Genomic DNA, 17,316 nt, shown 5'->3' with positions numbered 1-17,316 from the left:
ACCACTTCTTTATATATATATAATTAGATAATTAAATAAATCCTTTTAGAAAAAAAAAAGGCATAATAAATTCATATCATACAAAAAGATAAAATATTAACCCTAAATTTATAATCTCTATTGTGTCATCATACTTTAGTAATATGTGATTAGCCTAACAGAAGGAAGCAAGACTTCTCGTATGATAATTATAGAAGAGTTAAATCCTATCCAATATATAAATCAGATAGTTGAGCTACAATTTTCACCCTAAATCGTCTTATTTAATCGTTTAAAACTCGGTCATTGTATGCTTTTTTATTTATTTATTTTAATAATAGCCAAATTTCTCAGCTTCTTCTTCATTGATAGAATCTATAGTGCAAGAGGTCTTAATCTGCCATTAGCTAAACCAAAACCGTGGACATACTACTACACAAACGTCTGCGAAGAAGTCTAAAACCATCTGCAGACCCACAGAAACAAGCATGGCTTCGCATTACTTCGAACAACAAAAGAAGGCTTATTTCATCCATTCTCTATCTTCCCTTCCACACACACACGGAGAGAGACACAATGGGGAAGGGGTTGTTTGATCTGGAGAGGCACTTCGCCTTCTATGGTGCATATCACAGCAACCCAGTGAATGTTGCAATCCACATGCTCTTCGTTTGGCCCATCTTTTATACTTCTCTCATCCTCTTCCACTTCACCCCTTCCATTGTTTGCCTCCCCTTTGGGGTCTGCAATGGAGATGGAGTGGTATTGAACCTTGGATTCGTCTTCGCGTTGGTCTTTGCAGTGTTCTACGTGTTCATGGATCAGAAAGCTGGCTCCTTGGCTGCTGTTTTGTGTATTGCATGCTGGGTTTCTAGTGATTGCCTTGCAGCTCGACTTGGGCTCTCTCTCTCATGGAAGGTTAGATCGTCATTTCTATATAATTTTTCCTTTATTTTTGGTTTTATTATGAGTAAGTTCTTGAATTGAGATTCTCATACATCCAACATCTCTTTATAGAGTTAATAATTCTGTCATCTTAAATTTTCATACCTTGTTAGATGTCAAAAGTAATCCAGAAGGCAATATATGTTAGTGTTTGAAATAAATTCAGCAACCATCGCAGGTTGTTTTGGCATCTCAGTTGTTTTGCTGGAGTGGACAATTCTTAGGCCATGCATTGTATGAGGTAAGCACTGAAGCTCTCATCTTCTTCTTCTTTTTTCCTCTGTTAATAAGTTCCATAGCTCAAGTTACTTCTATCAATCCAGCTCTCATTAACTCTTGGTCTTTCGTCGTCTTCAGAAGCGAGCTCCAGCTCTTCTCGACAATCTTCCGCAAGCGTTAATGATGGCTCCATTCTTCGTGTTGCTAGAGGTATATAATTGTCAACAGTGCATAATTTGCCAGGATTCCTTCCATAAATATAGAAGCTTAAACAACTTTGCCTCTCTATTGCTTTGTAGCTATTGCAGAGGTTGTGTGGTTATGAACCATATCCTGGTTTCCGTGCTAACATCCATGCAAAGATAGCAGCATCTCGCGCAGAATGGCAGGCAAAGAAGGAGAAGAAAGACTTGTAACTATTTTCGTCACCCATGGTTGGTTCGAATGTAGTGTTTTGGAGAAAAAAGAACACATGTATAAATAATGGGACAAGATAAGGTGTTCTTCTAATGTTAATTTCTTCAAGAGTATATTTTTGGAGAAAAAAGAACACATGTATAAACTAATGGTACAAGGAATATGAAGCATAGACGTATTGCACATACAAAGGTTTGATATGCAAAAAATTTGCTAAATTCCCACATTTTATTTGTATAACAAATGGTCCAGAATGAGATGCTGGTCAAGAATCCTTAAACCGGTTTGAGAGAAGGAAATCAATTGATCTGAAGAAACTGAAAGAAATGAGATGAATAATTAGTGGCCGTTGCTAGCCAATGCAAGCTGCTCAAAGAGAACCTTAATTGCCTGCCTCTTCATCACTTTTCCATATGTCCCTCTTCCTAGTTTCATAGCTCTCTCCATCTCCAATCCGCCATTACAACCACCTCCTCCTTTCTTCAATCTCCCCACTACCGCCTTCAACACCCTCTCATCCCCACCCACAGCCTCCACTATGCTCTCGGCCACCGCGGCTTCCGCCGGTATCTTCCACCCCCGCTTCCTCATCAACCTCTCCGACGCGAAAACGCAATCATAAGCAGCCCAAAATGACGCGCGCAGGAATCCTTTTTGCTTCTCCTTCACCACCCATCTCCTCATTCCCTGCTCTAACTCTACAACAACTCCTCCCACATCAGACTCATGCATTATTAATTCACTCTCCAACTTTGCCACCTCTTGCCTAAACGAAGCCTCTCCCTCAAATCTGCACCTCTCACAGCTGCAGCAGAATCCCCATCTCTTCGCCATCTCTCTTCGCTTGCTCAACGGCGAAAGCACGTCAAAATAAGCAAATGTGATCTCCTCTCCAGCCTTGATATCTCGAGAAGCATGTAGAACAACCCTGTCGCCGACATGAACGCGGCGGGCATTAGGATTACATGAATGGTTCACAAAGGAAGGTAATATCCACAACCCAACTCCACAGTAGCTATTTGTACTGCCCAGCACTTTACCCGAGCAGGCCTCCTCTGTGAGGCAATTTACATCAAGCACCTTCAAGATTCTACCCACATCCACCTCTCTGTTCTTTAGAGAGAAGCTTTCCTCTGATTCTGGCCTAAAGAGACCCATGTCTGGGATTGGAAGCTCTCCTTTCTCCTCTCCTGTAGACAATGTGTAGACCAAAGAGAGACTTCTGCTGCAATTCTCAACAGTATCAAGAATCTTGTCTACAAAGTCCTTCCACATCACCATCCTTCCACTCTCATTGCATTCATCACCACCTTGCTCTGGGAGTATCCCTCTTCCCGTCCCAACTGCCTTAGTGATCACTAGAACAGTCCCGGCTTCGACGCTCTTCGTAGCGAAAAGCCCCCTTCCTCCGTTTACCGATCTCCGGATCTCGACGGGGCCGACATATTCGGCAAGCTCTGGGCATTTCCCTTTAAACCCATTGATCAACCACTCTGAAAGATCTACCACCCCTGTTCTGGATTGCGTCTCAAGCCTTCGGCATTTCTCCAAGAGCCCACGAGGGGTCTCGGCATCGCTGCCCGCCAGAGAGCACATAGCGAGCTTGAAGCAGTCCGACGCCTGCGAGTACCGGTCGAGATCGAGCAAGGTCTTGCCTTTGGAGATCAGTGTCTTGCCATGGGTAGGCTCTATCTCGAGAGCTTTGTCGTAGTCTTCGAGAGCGCCCGCGAGGTCCCGCAGCCTCCACCGGGCCTCCGCGCGATGCGAGAAGGCTAAGCATAGGGTTTTCCGGAGCTTGGCGGCGTCGGCGACGCTTGGACCAGTGGATGGTTGGAGGCAGAGGGAGATGAGATGGGTGTAGAGGTTGATGTATTCTTTCCAGTCTTCTCTGAGGAGGAGCTCTGTGGCTTTGGATCTCAGGTGCTGGATCTCCTCTTCTAGGCTTGGCTTCATCTCTTTTAGCTTCGAACTTGATGTTGGATTCTTTGATCTGAGCTTGGAGTGGGGTAGGATCGTCGTAGGAAGAGGAGATGGGTGTTTGTTTGTGTTGTACTACTGTTGGGTTGAGTACTTGAGTTGAAGTTGAGTCGGGGTTTTTTTGAATCGCGGATGTAACGGTCGGATTTGAATTGGCATCGCGCACTGGTAACGGCTAATTGTCGGGGTTAAAAGCGCCTGCCTTGTTTTATAACGTTAGCTTTCTTAAATATTTCGGATTTCAGCATCTTAGATAAATTTTTGCCCCCGACATCTGATTTATTGGTATATTCTTATTCGATCCCTGTCTTTTAATCTTTTTCTTTATATAAGTTCCTTATTTTTGTTTAAAGAAAATTTATTAAAACTAGAGTATGTTCTTTTATAATAAAGATTCTAGCATTTTCTCCAGGATGAAAGTATGTTAAGTAGATTAATGGTGAGAGTGTTATTTGGACCTTTTTGTTTAGGAAAATGTTGTGCTTAGTGGTGTTCAGAGGGTCTTTATTGTATCCTTGTAAAATATGTGTAAGATATCCTACTTGCTATGGGTAAAGAATTGTGTAGTGTCATTTTGTTAAACTTAAATAAGATGGTTTAAATCAGTTTATAAAATAATATAATGTTTGATTATAAACTGATTTAATGGTATTATAATTATACTTACTATGATATGAAAAGGTAGCAATTTAAGAGATTTTTTTTTATGTCAAATGATCAAAATACTGTTTTATAGTTTATAGTGGATGGATGAAGATAGAGAGCAGAAAGAGAATAATTAGTTAATTAGGTTGGGAGAATGGGTTTAAGTAAGTGAGTGGATACTAATCACTAAACTGGTTTAAAAATAAATCTAAACTCTATTCGAAAGAGCAGCGTTGAATGAAGACTACACTCCAAACTTCACCAAATACCTCCGCCTCTTTGACATCTACACTGCTCTCCTTCGAGCACATCACCACTATCTCGCACCTCAAGCTCCTCCACGCCCTTCTCCTCCGCCGCCTCCACCTCCTTCCAGCCTCCGCCTCCCACCTCCTCCTCGCCAGGCTCCTCCGCTTCGCCGCCGTCTCCCCCGCCGGCGACCTTCGCCTTGCCGCCGCCCTCTTCTCCTATCACCTCCCCCGCCACCTCTCCTCCAACCCGCACCTCGCCTTCTTCTACAACACCCTCATCCGCGGCTATGGTAAGAGCCCGAACCCTTCCCTCTCTTTCTCCTTATTCAACTCAATGCGTTCCAATGCTATTCCTCCCGACCCTTACTCCTTCACCTTCCTCCTCAAAGCCCGATCCCGGTATCCTTTTCCGTTCTCTAACCCGTCAGATATTCATGCCCAAGCTCTCAAATTTGGGTGCCTTGGCTCTAAGCCTTCACATCTCCACGTCCACAACGCGCTTATCCATCTCTATGCTACGTTTCAATCCCCTGAAGCTGCCCACAGGGTGTTCCACGAAATTCCCGCTCCGGACGTCGTGTCCTGGTCAGGAATTTTGACTGCTTACTTGAAGGGGAAGGATGTTGATGCTGCGAGGAAGATGTTTGATGAAATGCCGGAGAGGGATGTGGTGTCGTGGACTGCCATGATTTCCGGGTATTCGCGTGCCCGCCGTCCTCTTGATGCGCTGGAACTTTTCCGTTTGATGCCCATGCCGCCTGATGAGGTCACCATGGTCGGTGTAGTGGCTGCCTGCGCGGCCCTAGGTGACCTTGAGGTCGGTGCACGCGTCCATCGCTACGTCGATGAACAGGGTTTCGCATGGATGGTCTCGCTCCAGAATGCATTACTCGACATGTATGCCAAGTGCGGGTGCCTCACAATGGCGCGTCAGGTGTTTGATGGGATGGGAACCAAGAGCCTCATCTCATGGAACTCGATGATCTCGGCATATGCGACACACGGGGATGTAGACAGTGCAATCGGTTTGTTCAATCAGATGGTAGGGTCCGACGGAGCGAGGCCAGACGGAGTAACATTGCTCGTGGTGCTGAGCGCATGCGCCCACCAGGGCCGAGTGGAAGAGGGGCAAAAGGTGTTTGAGAAAATGCGAAGGGGGGATTACAGCGGTGTTGAGGTAGGAATAGAGCACTACGGATGCATGGTTGACTTGCTAGGCCGGGTTGGATTGCTTGAGGAGGCATATCAACTAATCCAAGACATGCCAATTCCGAGCAACGATGCAGTTTGGGGAGCACTGCTGGGTGCATGCAGGATTCACGGAGACGTGGATATGGCCGAACAGGCTGTGAAGAAGCTGATGGAGTTGAAGCCAGACGAAGGTGGTTATTACATTCTGTTAAGCAGCATCTACACAGCTGCGGGCCGAACGGTGGATGCTGCGGCGGTCAGGGAGATCATGAAGGATAAAGGGGCCAAGAAGACTCCAGGTTGCAGCAGCACCAGTGCTGCAATCTTAGCTGAGTGCTCTCCGATGCCTTGTTGATCGTACCGTATGCTGATGGTGTTAAGAAGCAAGTTGGAATGAGGAATTAGCAAGAGTTTTGCAGTTCATTGCTAGTTAGTAGCAAGGCATGTGAATTATACTTTGCATCAACGCCGAGGAAGCTTGCAGCTCATATCTCCGACTATGCAGCAGCTTTGAAGGCCCAATAGTTGGATGGCATGACACCAAAGCAACGCATCTCCTACACTACTCAACGAGCAAGAGATCAAGGCAAGTCCCGATTTGTTATGAATAAAAATAAACTAAAATCCTACATATACTTGATATTTAGAAGGGCAGCAATTGTGACTGCTATTGTGAACAGTTATGATATGCATAGATTCTCTCCCTTTAAAAGGGTTGTGGATTAAAGAGGGTTACGCATAGATTCGCTCCGTAAAAGTAGTGGATAAAGGGTTGGATAAGTAAAGAAGATAAAAAGTATATATGTAAAAGAGATACCTTTGTAGGTGTTTATAAATGACCATGACCTAGTAATTATACGAGCGAAGGCGGAGAAGGAACGATGTCGCAGCGAATCCTTCGGGTGGCGGCCGACGGGAGCGGCGAGTTCACTCGCGTTCAGGACGCGGTCGACTCGGTCCCCTTGGGGAATCGGGTCCGGACCGTGATCCAGATCTCTCCGGGCCTCTACCGCGAACCCGTATACATTCCCAAGACCAAGAACTTCATCACTTTCGCCGCCGGCCGACCAGAGTCCACCGTCCTCTCCTGGGACAACACCGCTACCCGAATCAACCACCACCAGGTAACGAATCCCTGAACCCTAAACTCTGATCCGAATCCGAATCCGAATCCAACTCGGTTTTCTCGCTTTGTATCAGGTGTCTCGGGTGATCGGAACGGGGACGTTCGGATGCGGGAGCACCATCATCGAGGGAGAGGATTTTATAGCGGAGAACATCACTTTCGAGAACTCCGCTCCTCAGGTTAATTAGATTCCTTTCTATTTCGGGGGGTTTATCTTTTTGCATATTACTACCTTCATCACTGCCTTATTGCGAAAAGACCCCCATTTTCCATTTGCGTACTTACCAGTTGACATCACCTCCTTATGGTTTTCTACGAAGGCGAGATAGCACCCAGAGTATATTGGGGATATTTGCTTCTTTTTCTTTTTGTGTGCAAATGTACGGGAAAAGGAGGATTTTTTTTTTTGAAATAGAAATATAACAAACTCTTCTTTTTTGGTGATCGTTATTGCTGCTGCTTTGAATATAATTATAACCATGAATAGGTGAATCTTGATTTCAGGGTTCTGGTCAGGCTGTAGCGATCAGGGTGACGGCTGATCGGTGCGCGTTTTACAACTGCAGGTTCCTTGGGTGGCAAGTACTGATCATTCCATTCTCCACTGTAGCATTTTTACCAATTCAATGAAATGAGCTTCCTAATTTTTTTACAGTCTAGATTTTGGTGGGCTCATTCACATGCATCTTAGTTTTTCACTTTTTCTGAATGCAGAATGCATTTAGTTACATAGTTTATTAATGGATTGTGCAGGATACCTTGTATTTGCATCATGGAAAACAATATCTGAGGGACTGTTACATTGAAGGAAGTGTGGACTTCATTTTTGGGAATTCTACTGCCCTTTTAGAGCATTGTCATATCCACTGCAAATCTGCAGGATTCATAACTGCTCAAAGTCGGAAATCTTCTCAAGAATCAACTGGTTATGTCTTCCTGAGGTGTGCTTGAGTCCTTTCTCTTGTTAATCTTTATTAGTATGGCACACATTAAATTCAGTAAGTTATCATTATCTTCTTTGGTTATTACCACATAATAGTTGCTTATATAGTATATTTTACATAATTGCTGATACAAAGATAAGAATGCATCAGTATTGTCTTGTTAGGTTCTTCCCTTATCTGTTTTGAGATATCCTATCAACATGGAAAAATTACCAAAAAATGGTTTACTACTGTTTAGATCATTTAAAGATGCCGAGCACATATACTGATTGCTGTTGGCTGTTGGTGGTTACATCATTTTAAATCTTCATGGCTCGGGAAATGCATACTAAATGGCCTCCATGGGGGTTGCAAGACCAAAATTGAGCAGCTGATCACTTTATATTATTATGGTAAACGAATATGATATTTCAAGCAGACATGGGGTGGTGCAGCTATGATCTTCAGTCCAAAAATATACTGCTTATGAAATGTCACTTGACACATCTAGATGTCTTCCTTCTACAGTCTTATATTTAGAAGATACTGCCGTATTGAAGGAACTTCACTCATTGATAGTAACAATTCTGGTTGATAGTTTCATTAGCAAGTACAATAAGCTAAGCATATATGAGAAATATGTGCATGTTTAACTCTGTAACTCTTGTTTCTTGCTATTTCTTTATCTGTTTGTTTTTTTATGTCATACTCACAAACCAATCATTCAGATGTATTATTACTGGGAACGGTGGCTCTTCATACACATATCTTGGACGACCATGGGGGCCCTTTGGAAGGGTCATTTTTGCATTCACATGGATGGATGCCTGCATTAAACCAGTTGGGTGGCATAACTGGGACAAGTGTGAGAACGAGCGAAGTGCCTGTTTTTATGAGTATAGGTATATTTTCTTTCTACCTTTTTTTACTTTCTTGAGTGTGAATATGGTTTGATGTACTTATATTAGCTAGATTACTCAAGGACCTTTAATTTATGGCTATTAAGAACCTTGCTAGCTAGATTATTGAGGACCCTAATATACAGTTATTAAGCTGCTTAGGTCATTGTTTGTCATGTTCTATTATCAGTCGGTACCAGTAAATTGCTAAAATCAGAATGCTTGTACACCCAAGTACAGACTACAGATTGGTTTTAAGAAAAGATCTAGCAAGGTGTTGCACTTACTGATTGCTTCACTTATAAGCATCCGCCAACAGCTGCTTGCCAGAGGCACTTGGTGCTGCTCTCATCCTTGTCTCTGATGCAAATACCTAGGGTGGTCAGATTGTAGCTAGTATACTAAAATGCTGTTGTTCTCGTTAATGCCTCCCCAGGTGTGTTTGATTTTGTTGTTGATTGGAGCCTTCTCAATCAAGTTTTTACTACTTTCTTGCAGATGCTCAGGGCCGGGTTGCTGTCCTGCAAATCGAGTCACTTGGTCTAGGGAATTGCTGGATGAGGAGGTTGAACAGTTCCTTGCACACTCTTTTGTTGATCCTGATCCTGAGAGGCCTTGGCTTCTACAAAGGATGGCAATAAAAGTACCACTCTCTGCATAATTAGTTCTTTGCATGCACTCTGGATGGCAATAACCAATTAGTAGAGGGAGAGAACATATCTTTTCTTTGTATAAGATCTAATTATCATTATAATGTACCAAACCTGATAAATGCGCATGAGTTATATTTAGGATCATTTATTAGATCTTTTGAAATGTCTGCGTGTTGAACTCCTGGCATCGCTTTCCCTATATTTCAGCAACTCTGTCAAATTCTTTATAATCATACATTTTGACCTGGGTTCCCCTTGTGATAGATACTAAGTGATAAACCTTTTTATGCCTTTTTTGGTCATATCCTCTTAATTAGGCCAATCAGGCATTCAACTAAGAATGCCCCAGCAGATGATTCTTTGATCATAAAAGAACAATTGGCACCTTGCTAAATCAACTAAGAATGGCGATCTTGCACACCACCTTCACCCTAGTCATAGCGTTCCTTATTTACACCATCAGCAAGACATGAATCTGACCAAAGATGTGCAAACAAGAAGGAGAATAAGAGACGACGAAGCTCCAATTAAGGCTTTATAGCCTTCTCACTGTAGACGGATAAATTATCAACCTAAGTACGTGGACAAAATAGAAATATGCAGCAAATATCACTTGAAACACAAATAACTTAGGTAAGCCAGAAGCTATTTCAGTCTTCATTCATAACGAAAGTATTTGTATCAATGAATCACTTGCATTTCCAACAAAAAAAACTCAGCACACTCTTCCCTCGCCAACCACAATTTATTTCAGCCTCACCTCACAGTATATTACAAGTTTACAACAGCAGCCTAAAAAGAACGAGCAAAGAGATCTATGGTCTACATCTTGTTCCCCCATCTTTTAGGTCAAGGGCGTAAAGAATATGTTTTGAGATGAAAAAGGCAAGCAGAAAAGTGCCGCTAGCGCGCATGGCTGCAAATTCCGTCGACCACCAAAATCACATGGGAAAAAAAAAGACTCAGCAAGAATGACAAAATCGAACTTCAAACCCTAAGTTAGTCTACCAATACCCACAAAAGATGGCAGTAGCTCTCACTTTGCTCTCCTTACAATGAGACTAGTAAGATAAGATTTCCAAAGTACTTAGCAGAAGAAGGAAAAAAGGGGGAAGACAACTCAACTATTTCAGTAAGTGTATAACATCTCCTACTTCCATGTAATTGGACAAAATTGGGAAAAATATCTGCTGCTCCAAAGTGGTGATGATGTTAGTCCCATGCACTGGTGAACCCAGAGCCACCATAGCCACTTCCATACCCAGGTGATGCTGCACCATACCCCCCACCGCCGCTGCTACCAGTACCATAGTAATCACTTCCTCCACTACCCCTGCTGAAGGAGGAATCCCTACGGAAATCACGACCACCAAAGCGGCCCCCACCTCCAGACCGCCGATTTCTACCTCCACCGCCGTAAGAAGACCGAGCTGCATAACGGGAGAGCCATGCCGGCACCTCCTGGTTAGATTCCTGCATTAGTTCAGCAAGCAGCCTTGCCAATGAAGAGTTATTTTCGTTAAAAAATGCAGTCGCAAGACCAGTCTTCCCAGCCCTTCCTGTTCGTCCAATCCGGTGCACATAATCATCTATGTCATTTGGGAGGTCAAAATTTACAACATGTGAAACATGTGGAATGTCAAGACCACGTGCTGCCACATCAGTTGCCACAAGAATAGGAGTTAAGCCACTCTTGAAGGATCTGAGAGCATGTTCTCTTTCCTGTTAAGAACAATACATTTGAAACATCATGAAAGCTACTTCACCCATAAATAACTAAAGAAAAAGTCCTTGCTAATACTTGAAAAAGAATTTCAGGATTGATTAGAACCCTAAAGCCCTATAATCTTGTAGAATAACTGGTAACATTTTTTGCATCCATACACCCTGAAGATGTTACTATCTCCCAAAGCAGTAAAAAACAAATTTGCCCTTCCATATAAAAATGTCATCAAACCGCAGGAACAAATACACAAAAGTATAAGTTTTGAAGGGGTGCATATGCAAGTTTGTACTTGCAGTTGCTCATATGTGCAAACATGATAGGAAGAATATTCATATAATTTAGAGATAATATTACTTAGACACTCTGAATTATCACTGATTTTTATATATACTTTTAAAATTTTTTTATTACCCACATACAACCAGTGAACTAAGAAAAGTATCCACATATATTCCCTTGAATTAAGAAAAAAAAAGTAACCATACAGATCTTTAAACCAAAAACTTTCTAGTTCAAGGGGTATATATAATTAATTTTTTTTTTTAAAAAATGGATATGAAAAACGGTGATAGTTCAAGAAGTCTAAATGAAATTACCCCCATAATTTACACCTTTGTAAAGATATATTTGTGTGAATAAGCATTAATTTTTTAGGAAAGGTGTAAAATCCATGTATGATTACCAAAGAATTTTCTCAAGAACTAAATTACGTGCAACTCAGACCAAATTGTGGACATCAGAGATATGACTCTGCATAAGTCAAAGATCAGTTATCATCTGCACCATCTTTATTATTTATTACATGGCATATTATACACTAGGAATATTATAATAATGCAACTAAATTACCAAACTCCTCATAAATTTGTGCAACAAAAGCCTTCTAAAATAAAAAAGGAAAAGAGTCGGGATTTATATAGGTCGAGTCAATTAAAAATAATAGCAGTACATGATTTTCAGACACAAACCTGCTGGGTTCTGTCGCCGTGAATAGTAGTCGCAGGAAAGCCGTTCATACATAGCCAATGTTCCAGTGAATCGGCACCTTTTTTCGTCTCTACGAACACCAGGGTAAGAGCTTGCTGCTGAAAAAGAAAAGTCCATAAACTATCAATCTCAGTCAGAAGAACATTAATTGTCTCATACTACATTGCGATGAAAGCTGATTGCAAGGAAAGATTACCTTTCCTTGAACTCCATTAGATCTTTGTGCATGAAGAAGGTCCATGAGATGGCTTCTTTTGTCTGCCTCAAGAACAAATTCTACTCTCTGAACAATCAAATCAGTACTTGACCCAACTCTTCCGACAGCAAGAAATATGTAATTGGAGAGGAAATCTGATGCCAATCTCTGTATCCATTTGAGAATAACATGTCAGAGTATCTCTATTCTATTTAAAAAACATACATTTATCGTTAGCATGGACTATGGACAACACGAAGAGCCAGAACAAGCAAAGAGAAGGGAATATTTAACAGTATATTCAATTTAGCTATGAAAGCAAAGGAGGTTGATCTCAAACAAAAGACCATGATTGAAAATGGAAAGCACTGTGTGCAAGGACCAAGATCATTTGAATATTGTTTTTCTGGAATCTCAGCATCAATAACCCTGAAGTTCCCAATTGCAGCAAAGGAACAGAGAGTTAAACTAGAACAGATAAGACCAAACCATACAGTGACCTACAGTGGTCAAAAGAAACTACAAACAATAAAGTAGGATGTGTCAAATGAGATATATTAACAGTAACTTCATTCCAACTGCTAGGGATTGAAAATTTTACTCGGTGCATCAGATAAAACATCTGTCCCTCTCAGTGACACAAAGTACAAACTATTCTTTGGTTATTAACTACCTGACAGGGCAAAAGCTGCAACTGCAAAGTATATAAGCCACATGACTTTGCAAATTAACAATCCATTAAGGGTTTTTGCCATACAGGAATCATCTATAGCTGTGCAAGTATGTACATAATGCTCAAAAGGAAAACTCTAGTGCTCATAAAGAAATAAACATAGGTTAACATCAGCAAGCAACATTTCTTGAAATATTCAGTGTTGATGATTATCAATTGGAAGCAAAACATTATAACAAATTACCAAGAGATCTTGAGATTATAAAAGGAAAAATGCCTATCCTAATGTAGATTTAAAACAAAAGTAATAAAGGCAAAGTATCATGGGGAAGTGTAGCTGCCAAATACATAAAAACATACTATGCTGAGGGAACACTAAATCTACACAGCAAACCACTGTATTCAAGGCTTAGTTCTCTAGCAAAAAGTGTTAGCAAGTGAATTTGCTACCTGACATATAATATCACTGACTCACCATGATAGCAGTAAACTTTTTTAATTGGCTTATCAAACCCACTCAGTGATTGACAAACTGCAAATTGTTGTATTACAAACATGAACGAAGAAAAATAAACATACATTATTTTCCAAATTCTTCAAGATGGGAGAGGTGAACCATTTGAGAACAACAAAGCATTCAATATAAAGCTAATATTGTGTAGGAGGGTCAAAGGAGGGAGAAAGGGGGAAGAGGTAGACGAGGACATGCTTTAGATTTAGGTGCAGAAAAAGGCCCTCAACAAGCAAGCTTGTGAGCTGTCTATAACTAAACAATGAATCTCATTAACCTAATGGAAAGATCTGGTCTGGTCAGAACCAACTCCTATAGTATAACCAGCAAATGTGTTATATAGTAATCAAACATAGAATTCATTCTCCAATAATAACTAGGGACAAGTTTCTGGGGAAAAAAAATTCATGAACTATGACGGATTCAAATCAGTTTCAAAAATCACTCAGCATATACACCATAACTGAAAGGTTTTGTGGCACCCAACAAATAGCGGATGCCAAGGTGCTATGAACCCAAAGTGGGTCCCCAATAATTTTCTAAAATATCCAGATTCAACAGAACTAGATGACAAGCTGACAACTATGTAATAGTAATGTTTCACATCAGATTCAAGCAAAAGATAAGAAATTAAGAACGAAGAAGAAAATCCAAAGAGAAAGGAAAGGAAATATAGTTACAAGACCTCAAACAACTCAATAAATCATTTGCACTTCCTTCAAGAAAATTTGACTACAAAACCAAGAGCAGTAAGTGATATATAGTTGATTTCAGATTAAAGATAAACGTAACAGAACCAAACTCCGTACTCGAGAGGCTTACAAAAGATGATAAACCTTATAATATTTTCTATCACCAACTTCTAGAAGCCTATAGAAAGATGAGTAGGCCTTTAAAATCTTCTATACTCAACCTCTAAAACATACCTATGGCATATAGTGGTAATATATGTATACTAGATATTATGAAGCAAAAATCAGAATATGACATAACAAAAGTCAACCTGAATCTCTTTCGGAAAGGTAGCACTGAACAGAACGGTTTGCCTCACGCCTCGTGGAGGCATGTCCATTTGCTCAACAATCTTTCGAATTTGTGGTTCAAAACCCATATCAAGCATCCTATCTGCCTCATCTAGAGCGAGGTATCTAATCATCTGCAATGATACTCTAGCCCTCTCCAGCAAATCAACCAAGCGCCCAGGAGTAGCCACAAGAATATCGACACCTCTTTCAAGATCTCGCAACTGAAAAAAGAAAAGAAAATAATTTAGTAACAACCTAAGAAATGAATGTTGGATTTGTACAACAGTACAAGTAACAATTTCATTGATTGTCAATTTGTAACTATTTGCCAATCTCTGTTAAGTGACGAGGAAAAAAAATCAATCTAACCTCAAAACTAGTATAAATTACAGCATAGATGCTAGCTGTTACAAGCCTAGCCCATACAGATGCAGAAATTTCCATGACGTTTGGCTTGGCAAGTTCTGAATATTTATAGGTATGTCATATCTCCTTGAAAATGCATAAGGTCAACAATCAAGCACGCATTTCAAGGAATAGTAGGCATCTATGTCAAACAATCATATATAGCATTAACAAATAATAACAATAACATGATCCACAAATCGGAGGTAGAACATACAAACTGATGACAACAAATAACTACAACTACAAGCATCTAGCATCTTAGAGTTGAGAAGAAGCTCTATGACATCAATTCAAATGAAACAAACCTAGCAGGTTTAGCTTAAGAACTTGTAGGAAAAGGAATAGAACATTTGAGAGAACAAAAGAGACGTGTCTATCGTGTGTTTCTTCTAGCATCTTAAGCATATATTAAGCATATATCATTATATCCAATTAACACTTGGTCAGGCATGTCCAAGTGTCAGCAAGAGTACAGCAAAATGCATTCTAAACAGTAAGACTTAACTAATATTGAGAAAAAAAAATTTGCTCTAACATATGAATCATTAGCAAATAATGAAAAATTGAATAAACAATTTCAGATTCAATCGAACTGCTCTATAAAGGACACATACAAGACAAAATAATATACTGAAGAGAAAACTGACTACTGTTAAATTAAAAGAACCTGCTGATTAATGGGAGCTCCTCCATATGCAACCACCACCCTAACACCAGTTTGATAGGCAAACTTTCTAGCCTCCTCGTGTATCTACATCAGAAGAGAGACGGACATACAAATGAGGTAAAGCAAAAGAAAAAAGCTTAACCAGAAAATAGAAGACCTAGAACTTCAAAAGTTAACACGGAAACACCACGGAGCAAAAACGCACTTGGACCGAAAGCTCACGAGTAGGTGATAAAATAAGTGCAAGCGGGTATGCTGTCCTTGAACCACGTGGCCTCTGAGGAGGATGCCCCTTCATGATCCCACTAATAATTGGGAAACAGAATGCCGCCGTCTTTCCGGACCCCGTCTGCGCGCAAGCCATCAGATCACGCCCAGCAAGCGAAATTGGAATGGCATGCCGTTGCACTGGCGTGGGCTTCACATACTTGCACCTCCTTATGTTCTCATTCAGCGCGTCCCCCAAATCGATAGCCGCGAATGTATTTACCGGTGGCGGAACATTTTCACCACTAGTCTCGACCGGGATATCCTCGTAAGCATCAAAGTTGATCCCTGTATTCTCCTGATCATCGAAAGCCACCTCTTCCTCATTCGCAAATGGGTTCACTTCCCGCTCCCTACCGCGATCCCACCCACCGGTGCGGTTGTTCCAACCGCCTCCGCTGAGTCGCCCGCCGCCAAATCCCGCCCGGCCGCCGCCGCGGCTCAGGATGCCGTTGCCCGTTCGGGCAGGGCCAGGAACGACGCCACCATATGCCGGAGAGCCCAAAACCCCAGAAAAGCCATCGGCCGGAGCCAGAGCCGGGGCTGGGGAATCGGAGGAAGGTGGACGGTTGCGGAGGTGGGGAGGGACGTAAGAAGGGCGCGGCGCTTGGCGAGGAGCGGCGGGGACCGCGGCCATTGGCGCCTCATTTGCTACGGAATCGGCCCACGAAGTTGGCATAATTCAAAGAAGATTTCAAACCCTAATCCAAACCTACAGATACAACACCCTATACAGAGATTAGCTAGATTTCGGAACCCTAGATAGAGGAAAACATCGAAATGCTGAAGAGAATAAGATACAGCTCGAATCAAAACGAAAACTTCTGCTCTAATCCGAGCCCTAGAAGGATGAAACTACGAATAAGATAGGATGAAGAGATCGGAGAGGAAGAAAGGGGCCAAACCTGAAGAGAGAGAGAGGCTCGAAACCCTAGAATCGCTATTCAAGAAACGAGAGAGAACGTATCAAATTGCAACGGAGTCTGAGAGCGATAGCAAATTTTGTTGGAGACGAGACGGACACCTGGCTCGATTTGACTGAAAGAAAAATATCTTTACTTAGTGGTAATTTTTTGTACATATATATATATATATATAATCTAGATCAGAGATTCATGTAAAACTATATATTATATAACTACTTTTATAATATTTAAACTATATAAATATAGATTTGAATACTGTTCTTAAAATCATTTCCATATTCATCTAAACTTTTTGGATATGTCAGAGGAAAATTTCAAATCCGGATCTAATAGTATTCGAACGCATAAGATAATAGAGTCAAATTTTATTCGTCTTAGTTTTATTTCTGTTAATCACTGGTTAAATAAAAAAGACTTAGCACACTTTGATATATGCATTTAGTAGGTGGACTAATTATCTAAATAATTGTAGCTACAGTATGTTCAAAACTATCTCTACCAAAAAGAAAGATATCAAAAATATCTATATTTATTTCTTAAATTTATAACGTTATTAAAATTTACAGCACAATAGTTAATATATCTAAAAATTAGATTATATATTTATGTAAAACTATGAAAATAGCATTTCATATCACTATTTTTACGAATATTTTAAACTATATAAATGTATGGATATTGATTTGCATATCAATTTTAAGAATG

The 17,316-nt window shown here is 40.9% G+C and overlaps 5 protein-coding genes across 7 annotated transcripts; 3 read left to right on the top strand and 2 right to left on the bottom strand.

Annotated features, from left to right (window-relative positions):
- Nucleotides 1–523: 523 nt before the first annotated feature.
- LOC140774564 (2-hydroxy-palmitic acid dioxygenase MPO1-like) lies at nt 524–1,738 on the top strand. Its single transcript, XM_073117605.1, has 4 exons — nt 524–897; nt 1,103–1,165; nt 1,282–1,353; nt 1,443–1,738. The coding sequence occupies exons 1-4, from the start codon at nt 556–558 to the stop codon at nt 1,557–1,559; spliced, it is 594 nt and encodes a 197-aa protein (XP_072973706.1). The 5' UTR covers nt 524–555; the 3' UTR covers nt 1,560–1,738.
- Nucleotides 1,739–1,864: 126 nt separating this feature from the next.
- LOC140774561 (methyltransferase FGSG_00040) lies at nt 1,865–3,644 on the bottom strand. The gene has a single exon (XM_073117600.1). It carries the CDS (start codon nt 3,511–3,513, stop codon nt 1,900–1,902), a length of 1,614 nt encoding a protein of 537 aa, XP_072973701.1. The 5' UTR covers nt 3,514–3,644; the 3' UTR covers nt 1,865–1,899.
- A 720-nt stretch (nt 3,645–4,364) lies between these two features.
- On the top strand, nt 4,365–5,981 carry LOC140774113 (pentatricopeptide repeat-containing protein At1g74630-like). The gene has a single exon (XM_073116974.1). The coding sequence runs from the start codon at nt 4,420–4,422 to the stop codon at nt 5,977–5,979; it is 1,560 nt and encodes a 519-aa protein (XP_072973075.1). The 5' UTR covers nt 4,365–4,419; the 3' UTR covers nt 5,980–5,981.
- Nucleotides 5,982–6,505: 524 nt separating this feature from the next.
- LOC140774114 (pectinesterase 31) lies at nt 6,506–9,406 on the top strand. The gene is made up of 6 exons (XM_073116975.1): nt 6,506–6,748; nt 6,825–6,929; nt 7,255–7,332; nt 7,504–7,691; nt 8,402–8,575; nt 9,071–9,406. The coding sequence occupies exons 1-6, from the start codon at nt 6,506–6,508 to the stop codon at nt 9,231–9,233; spliced, it is 951 nt and encodes a 316-aa protein (XP_072973076.1). The 3' UTR covers nt 9,234–9,406.
- A 448-nt stretch (nt 9,407–9,854) lies between these two features.
- LOC140773576 (DEAD-box ATP-dependent RNA helicase 52B-like) lies at nt 9,855–16,722 on the bottom strand. 3 transcript variants are annotated; one of them, XM_073116205.1, is made up of 7 exons: nt 16,591–16,722; nt 15,624–16,413; nt 15,419–15,502; nt 14,322–14,564; nt 12,135–12,302; nt 11,920–12,036; nt 9,855–10,947 (listed from the first exon to the last, which is right to left on the bottom strand). In XM_073116205.1, exons 2-7 carry the CDS (start codon nt 16,362–16,364, stop codon nt 10,438–10,440), a joined length of 1,863 nt encoding a protein of 620 aa, XP_072972306.1. In that variant the 5' UTR covers nt 16,365–16,413; nt 16,591–16,722; the 3' UTR covers nt 9,855–10,437. The 3 variants fall into 3 exon arrangements, with proteins under 3 accessions (XP_072972306.1, XP_072972305.1, XP_072972307.1); XM_073116204.1 differs by having other exon boundaries at nt 15,624–16,397; nt 16,591–16,719; XM_073116206.1 differs by having other exon boundaries at nt 11,920–12,033; nt 15,624–16,397; nt 16,591–16,719.
- Nucleotides 16,723–17,316: the final 594 nt, after the last annotated feature.

The sequence above is a fragment of the Typha angustifolia genome, chromosome 13 (genome assembly GCF_048772165.1).
Source record: "Typha angustifolia cultivar Huaian chromosome 13, ASM4877216v1, whole genome shotgun sequence".
Taxonomy (NCBI): Eukaryota; Viridiplantae; Streptophyta; class Magnoliopsida; order Poales; family Typhaceae; genus Typha; species Typha angustifolia.
The sequence above is the reverse complement of the archived record's forward strand: the minus strand, read 5'-3'. Positions and strand labels throughout refer to the sequence as shown.

Coding starts and splice junctions, on each gene's coding strand:
- LOC140774564 (XM_073117605.1), top strand. CDS start 556: ATGGGGAAGGGGTTGTTTGATCTGGAGAGGCACTTCGCCTTCTATGGT. Junction 1,166..1,281: donor TAGGCCATGCATTGTATGAG/GTAAGCACTGAA, acceptor CGTCGTCTTCAG/AAGCGAGCTCCAGCTCTTCT. Junction 1,354..1,442: donor CATTCTTCGTGTTGCTAGAG/GTATATAATTGT, acceptor ATTGCTTTGTAG/CTATTGCAGAGGTTGTGTGG.
- LOC140774561 (XM_073117600.1), bottom strand. CDS start 3,513: ATGAAGCCAAGCCTAGAAGAGGAGATCCAGCACCTGAGATCCAAAGCC.
- LOC140774113 (XM_073116974.1), top strand. CDS start 4,420: ATGAAGACTACACTCCAAACTTCACCAAATACCTCCGCCTCTTTGACA.
- LOC140774114 (XM_073116975.1), top strand. CDS start 6,506: ATGTCGCAGCGAATCCTTCGGGTGGCGGCCGACGGGAGCGGCGAGTTC. Junction 6,749..6,824: donor CCCGAATCAACCACCACCAG/GTAACGAATCCC, acceptor GCTTTGTATCAG/GTGTCTCGGGTGATCGGAAC. Junction 7,333..7,503: donor GCAGGTTCCTTGGGTGGCAA/GTACTGATCATT, acceptor TGGATTGTGCAG/GATACCTTGTATTTGCATCA.
- LOC140773576 (XM_073116205.1), bottom strand. CDS start 16,364: ATGCCAACTTCGTGGGCCGATTCCGTAGCAAATGAGGCGCCAATGGCC. Junction 12,303..14,321: donor CCTTTCCGAAAGAGATTCAG/GTTGACTTTTGT, acceptor AAATGGATACAG/AGATTGGCATCAGATTTCCT. Junction 10,948..11,919: donor ACGGCGACAGAACCCAGCAG/GTTTGTGTCTGA, acceptor TGTTCTTAACAG/GAAAGAGAACATGCTCTCAG.